The 7,549-nt window shown below is 38.9% G+C and overlaps 1 protein-coding gene across 1 annotated transcript in view; it reads right to left on the reverse strand.

The window, feature by feature from the left end:
* XRN2 (5'-3' exoribonuclease 2) overlaps positions 1–7,549 on the reverse strand; it is a 55,641-nt gene that overhangs the window by 33,823 nt on the left and 14,269 nt on the right. The window contains exons 9-16 of the mRNA XM_018576634.1: positions 7,090–7,247; positions 6,124–6,198; positions 5,893–6,026; positions 5,755–5,812; positions 4,707–4,814; positions 3,623–3,667; positions 3,387–3,518; positions 782–867 (exon numbers count right to left, since the gene is read on the reverse strand). Of these exons, the coding sequence (XP_018432136.1) occupies positions 782–867; positions 3,387–3,518; positions 3,623–3,667; positions 4,707–4,814; positions 5,755–5,812; positions 5,893–6,026; positions 6,124–6,198; positions 7,090–7,247 (796 nt within the window). The remainder of the gene's footprint in view (positions 1–781; positions 868–3,386; positions 3,519–3,622; positions 3,668–4,706; positions 4,815–5,754; positions 5,813–5,892; positions 6,027–6,123; positions 6,199–7,089; positions 7,248–7,549) is intronic.

Here is a 7,549-nt window from a genome sequence, read left to right on the forward strand (position 1 = left end):
ACAATTTATTTAATATATTTCTATAGATGTGTTCAGTTTAATATCCTGCTTTAGCCAAATCCTTTATTTTTTGAATGCAGTGGGGACATTTTACATTTTAAAACTTATTTTACCCCTGCTGTTTATAATAAGGTTACATATCTAAAAAAAACTAAAGCATTTGGGAAGCATCACAGTGCTTATATAATCATGTATTTACCTTTCCATTCATTTCCATCAAAGGAGAGGAAAAAAAAAATTGTCACAAATGACCATGCAAATAAAAGCAAAAAGTCCACAAAAGCCATGTGTTAGGTGGTAATGGGACACCTGCACAAATTATATTTCTGAAGTACAATTTTACATGCTACAGATCAAAGTAGTGCAATTGGAATGCTAAACAGATGCCCCATTCAAAGCTGTTAATGTGACACTCTTACAGCCACTAAAAAGTTGAAGGGTTAAATATTCCTGCAGAAAACACTGGTATTCAGATCACATAATCAAATCAAAAATCGGTGAATGTCTAGCCAATGCAGAGTCTGGTCTCAAAGGGAAGAGTGGCTTGAAGAAAGAGAGCCAGCATGCATACTAATCTCGATACTTGGATTTAACAGCTTTAGCTTACTCATCTCGCTGGAATTTACTGAATATTGTTACCCTCCATATTAATTACTGCCGGATAAAAAGATCACAGAAAATTATCCAAAGGCGCTGCTGCCATAAGCTAAATGGCATTCATTAGCAATTCTACCCAATTCAGCAATTTGCTAACAAAGTGCTACATACAAAATGGCTTCACCTGATATTATCTTCTGGCTCGGGCTCACTGTCACTGTCATTTGCTTTCCTTTTTGTTCCCGATTGGGTTTCTTTGTCATTGGAGTTCTAAAGAAGAGGAAGATTCAGTGATATCAAAACATGCAGTCAAGAAAAAAATAAATCCATGCAGAGGTGAACAAAGACTAAAACATGTTTTGTAGATTGCCACAAAGGGGGGCGAGTAACCTTTGCTGAAGTGTCAGTACAGCTCTCTAGGAAACCAATATGCTAAAAGATTACTTTGCATTCTGGTAAATAGGTAAGGGGTGTTTAAAAGACAACTATCAAGAGAAATAATGACACTGCAAGGTCTCACAGGACAGAAGGCCATAAGACTCAAGTATATTCCATTAAATATTGTAACAAATTCATGACATTTATGCAGAGATGAGGTAGGCTGTGTCAGCGTTTTAAAGGGTCAGCTTTCTTACAAACCCTTCCACTTGGACCTTGTCATCCCATGTTTTTATTAGCAAAGTTTTATGTTTGGGGTCACTGTAATTAATTTAGTGTCCACAACACAATCATTTTCACACAACTTAGTTTCTTGGTGCACAAACTGCGATCCTTATGGTGCAGCCCTCAGGCCCACGGTATTCGTCTAGTAGTTAAATTATTTGGTTGTGCTCCGACTTATGTGCGCTCACAATCCATTTTCCTTTCTCCCTATGATCATTTATAAGGGATCTTGCTAAGAAAATATAAAAGTAACAAACATAATATTGAAAAGCGAGCTGCAAGATGCACACATTATTTATAAAGGAGCTGTAGCAACAGGGATCTCCATCAGCCACATATAATGGGTCTCCAGTCTGACTCCTGAAGCATATCCCTCAGTCTCCAACAACTCCCATAGCCCATTTGTAGCCTCTAACCATCTTTAGCAGCATTCTAATAGATTCTGACCATCTGCTGCTGTATGTCTGTAGTCCCTGATAACTTAGTTTCAGTACCAACATGCCAAGATGGACTGCATCAGGATATTTTTCCTCACTTGAGACAACTCCGCGCCCTCTCCCTCTCTGATTGATGGGTACAAATATGCATGTTTGACGGATGTGAACATTTACACAGGTTTGTATGACTGTGCAAACTAATGCTTGAAGACTGAACTGCGCTTGCATGGCCAGCTGCCATTTATTGTCTGTAGGCGGCTTAATAGAGAAATTGCACAAACGCATTTATTACTGTTTAGCAACTCAATAAAGAAGTTCAAGTCAGTCTTCACACCTTTGCATTGTGATGAGGGTTGATATGCATGTGTAGATGTTTAAGAAGTGCTCCTACTAATTTTTAATAGGCCCCAAAGCACCTTCCAAGCAATAAACAAACCTAACCCAAAACACATACAGGTAAAAACTCATGAATGGTCAGGTAATTGATCCAATGCATGGAAACTCGTTGAGGCGCAAAGGAAATGAACAGGTACAGTTATAGCACAACCTGCATGCATAGGTATGAGTCCACACTCCATTAACCTTAAAAGGTAAGCAGTTTATCAAGGTGCTAACTGGTTGTTACTTTCAAATTAAGAGAGTGCGGGAGCTGGCGACAGGATGCAAGAGTAAGCAAAAAGTTTAAAAAGAACCCAAGGCCAGCTTAACCACTTGAAGTCCGGGGTGTTAAACCCCCTTCCCATCCAGGCCATTTTTCAGTATTCAGCGCTGCGGTACTTTGACTGACATTTATTCCGTCATGCAGCGCTGTACTGAAATTAATTTTATACAATTTTTTGGGGACAGATAGAGCTTTCTTTTGATGGTATTTAATCGCTACTGGGGGTTTTATTTTTTAATATATTAAGGAAAAATGATTGAAAATTAAAAAAAAAAAACCGTTTCCCCTATATTAAAATGATAAAACATCATCCAATTTTTTGGTAAAATATAAGAGACGGGGTCACGTCGGGTAAATGGACACCGAACATGTCACGTCTTAAAATTGCGCGCGCTCATCAGTTTAGTGTTATCAGTGATTGATGGCCCTAAAACGATTGCTCTCCCTCCGGCGTTCGCAACGATATGTAACGTGTAGCGCAATTGTCGATTTCCCGCGCTGGTGCATATTTACGTTTATATGTGCGTAAATGTGAGGGTGGGGGACTTAGAAATGTTTGGGGGGGTTTTTTCCCACTTTATTTTATCTCACATTTAGTTTACTAATTTGTATTGAGATTGTAGTTTTATTTATTTATTTGTTACACTTGTTATTGATATTACATAGGGGGATAACAATCCCCCTATATAATAGCAAAGGCACACTGACAGGTCCTCTTTATGGAGACATTAGAAGTGTCTGATGCTACAGAGGTCAGTGAGGGCTTGTGTTACAGATAAATTACTGCCCAAGAATAGGTGAATATATAAATGTCCATAGCCTGGGCTCCACTTAAAAGAATTGCCATACAGTACTGAGAAGGCAGCACAATGAAGATTGCAGTAGAGCGGCATTTCAGGTATGTACATTCAAATTATGAATACACTAGGGAAGGGTAGAAGAAATGCACATGCATTTCCAAAGGACAAGTCAGATCGGTTATAAAACTATGTCACTTTGTGCACACAGAAGATGGATAAATAGCATACCATATTTTGCCTGCGCATCTCATATGCTGCCTGCCTTGGGTTACTTAAGGATTGAGGGACAGATGAGGAGCCCCGACCTAGGGCATGAGGAGCAAACTGGCCAGTTGGAATAAAAGTCGGGTTCTTCTCCGCCTAGAACAGAAGTGCCAAATTATAAAGAATATATTTCATATTAATTCATAAACAAGTAAAACAGTTCCAGCAATATTCCATTTGTGTCCTCATGAAAAACTGACCTTCATCCTCTTCCTTTTCTCTTTTTGTCGCCTCTTAAAGCCCTCCTAAAACATATGCAAAAACAAAATTGAAAGGTTGAACATGAACTGTAAATAAAACCTTTCGATCGATTGATACAAAAGGGACTGATGTGTTGGGAGAAGTAGAGCCCTGTCAGTCACATGACCTATGCAAGTCAATCACCAAGCTCTCCTATCACAGAATGTTCTTTGCAGTGTTAAGCAGCAAACATTTGATGTACACTGCAAATGCCATACTGTACTCTACATTTTATGGCCAAAATGCACAGCATGGAATTATCACTGTGCTGTCCTATGGAAAACAGATCGCAACATCTGCTCTACATTATGAATCAGAACAAAAACAGTCATTTCAATTTTAAATACAATCCACTATTAACTGCCTACAGAATACAATGTCAGAGTTGAAGGACACTGGACATCATGCTCTAACACTGTAAAAGAATAAAGTCTCAATTGCTCACAGCAATCATTTCTTCCTGAGTGGACTGAACATAAAGTGGGTGACATGTACAAAAAATAAATAAAAACAAAAAAGGTAAAGTTGTCCTTTCATTGCAGTGGAAAGGTGAGGTAATCCAACCCGACTAAAGTGTTTGGTATATTAGAAAACAAATGCACATCACTTGGCAGTCAAAACATACGCATTTCATATGGCTGCTATGGGTTGTTACACATTACTCTTAGCCTAAAAGATATATTGGTTATATTGTGTTCACAGCACGCAAAGTGAAACCCTCTAAAAGGTGCACAAGGTTTTAAAGTGACTGTTATAAGAGGTATTGGAGCTGCCACTGCATTCCTCCTTATGAAAATGCTAGATACCTGGCTGTCAGACTTCAATGTTTCCGTCACAGACCCAAGCCTGCTGCAAATGTGTTAAAATGTTAAAACAACGTATTTCTATAGTTGTTCTGGGTCAGTGACTCTCACAGCCTTGACGTGAAGTGAAAGCATCAGCATGATAGCCAAGAAACTAGCATCTCAGAGTTCAGTATTGATAGCCTCCATTAATCTCTTACAATAATTTCCCTTTAAGCAGTGAGCAAAACCTCAGCCATACATCATCTTCCTTCCTCTTCTTGAAAATGCTGTCTTCAACCTCTCCAACTGCCAGCATGATCATCTGCACCCTCTCCAGGTTCACAAATCCGCTCTCTGTAAGGTAGCCCTGCAATTTAAGAGGTAAAATGCTTTTTTTTCAAAATGTATTTTTTTGTTGTTGTTGTTACTATATACAGTTGTGGAAGTACAGATGCCGGTTCTTCAGAATAAACTGCCTTTAAAAAAAAACATTTAACACATACATAAAATCTATCTTACAGTGATGGGGTGCAAAAGGCTGTACCTAGTTACTCAAAGCAAAACAATCCATCTTTCATTTGATAACCCTACAAATAACATTTCCTGCTCCTGGGTGGTCACACTCATTTCCCCATCTGTATCTATGGAGGCAGCCATGGCGGTCACACAGACTGGACCTCAAACAAGCCTGCCTTTGTTCTCTCTATTACACGGGATGTAGCTGATGGGATTAGTAGTTCCTATAAGATGAAGATTGTTTTGGTATCAATTCAGCATTTCTGGCAAGATAAACAGTTATTTTCTGTATTTGCTGAAAATTTTCCAATTCTGAAAAAAGAAAGTCAATGGAGATATCACATGTAAGGACTAGAAAGCTGTAAACAGTACATTTTTGTTTTGGGTTTAGATACTGTTTAATTATATGTAAATGTAAACTAATTTGCAAATGTTGATTTTTTTCTTCTAGTTTTGGATGGAGTGAGGAAGAATGAGAACACCGGTCAAGTTTTTAATGCTATCCCCCATACGTCCTGGTGACAAAGTGTTAACCAGACAGGAGTGCAGAAATCTTTTCAACAGCAACACAGACAGAAATATAAAAGCTTGGGAAAGGTTAGCATCCTTGCCATCTCCTTATTGCCATCTCTGCCCCTGTTACCGATTGATTTTTTTTCCCCCCTCGCTTCCTGTCCAGTGAATCAGTTGTCACCATTACAGTAACAGAGAAGAAATCTAAGTACTTCACAGTGCAATACTTGGTAATGCTCAAAGTGCAATCATTATCAGAAATAGTAATTAAAACTCACCCCAGTCTTGTGGACGACATTCTTGTAAATGGTCACAAGACGGTCAATGGCACCCTCTCTGATGACAAAAACAATAACAGGTTAGCCACTTTCTACAAACTAAACAGGATATAAAAATTAAGAAACTGAAAGGTGCACCTGATTTCAAGAGAGGGCAAGTGGGGCAGGAAGTCATTTCCAACAAAGAAACACATGAAAACCCGATCATCAATACTTCTTTCAAAGTCGAACGGGAAAGGCAAGCTTGACATCGTCAACTCTTTCTCTAGGTACTGATAAGAAACAGATCACCACATTAAAGTAATATGAACAACTGTATGTATGTAGAAAAAAACAAAACAAAAAAAATGGTAGTAAAACTGCACATACCTCACGCAATACATTAAGCCGAATAAAGATAAACTCCTGCTCAGAGCCAGGTGGGGTGTTTGCAAATTCATCATGCTGGGAAAATTAAAAAAACAAAAAAACATAACTGAATAGAAAAACATTGTCAGTATTAACTATATACTGTAACCAATATAGACACTAACCAAGAGCTGAACTCAAGGCATATACACAACAGAAAATAATCCATGTATTGAATAAATCCGTTTTGTTTAATTGCAACTAGTCAGAATCTTGCAAACTCCTGCAAGGCACCACCCAGCATGGAAAAGGAAAAGGACTGAGGTGTGCTGCAGGCTAGTGTTTACAAGGGGCATGCTGACAGAGTGAGCAGAGAGCTCACCTCATCAGTTTGCCTCTGATCTTTCACTCTCCATCCAGAAGGCTGGAAGTGGAAATAAAACAAAACTGGATTTTACTGTAAGTGGCATCATCCATGGCTGGGCAGTGAAAATCTCAGGACAAGATGGGTAAATACAAATCATTTGGCAGGTAAAAGAGCTTTAACCCCTTCGTGACTGACGACGTACAGTGTACGTCGCCAGCATCGGGGCTGTTTAAACAGACTCCCGGCGACTTTTGCCGCCGGGACTCTGTTTAAACTTGTAGAGCCGACTGTCGGCTTTACAACAGAAGCGATCCTGGCGACTTACCTGTCGCCAGATCGCTTCTGCGTCCCGAAGAAGGGGCCGACCTAAAATGTGGAATATAACATGGGTGCAAAAATTGAAGAGCCTCAGTCATGAAGGGGTTAAATGTGTATATGTTTGTTCAGCTTTAATAATTGTGCTTACTCATGCAAACAAGATGGAAGATGGCAGCTCAAGAGCGGGGGGGTAACACACCTGTGATGCCCATAGCAATCAATTATTTGCATTCTCTAACCAGCAGTTTGTTCTTAAAAATAAAAAATAAAAGGTCAATTTAAAGATGGATTCCAAGTCTTACCTCGCCTTTCTTCTCACGGGGCAAACCCTGACAGTCCTTCAGTTCATGTCCAACTTGTGAGCACAATGCACAGGGTCTTGGTTGATTAGGCTTAAATTCTTCTCTTATGATTGTAAAGCTTAGTTCATGAGTAGCTAGTCCAAGCATTATAAGATCAGCTAAAGAGAAAAAAATCATAGTTAAAATTCAAAACTGTAGTCCTTTAGTGCACAACAACCATTTGCATAAGTAATGAGGCCACAGGACCAGCATGTTCAAATAAACACGGAAAAGAAAAAAAAAACTGTTATGAGTGAAGCACATAGGCAGTCATATAAAAATATAAATAAAAATCTATCTATAGCTATATCTATATAGATAGTTACATAGTATTTGAGGTTGAATAAAGACATTAGTCCATCAAGTCCAACCTATTAGGATCTCATTCTAGGAGTACCCGTACCCCTGTATATTACGGTCC

Source organism: Nanorana parkeri, unplaced genomic scaffold, assembly GCF_000935625.1.
Source record: "Nanorana parkeri isolate BGI_ZX_2015 unplaced genomic scaffold, ASM93562v1 scaffold72, whole genome shotgun sequence".
Taxonomy (NCBI): domain Eukaryota; kingdom Metazoa; phylum Chordata; class Amphibia; order Anura; family Dicroglossidae; genus Nanorana; species Nanorana parkeri.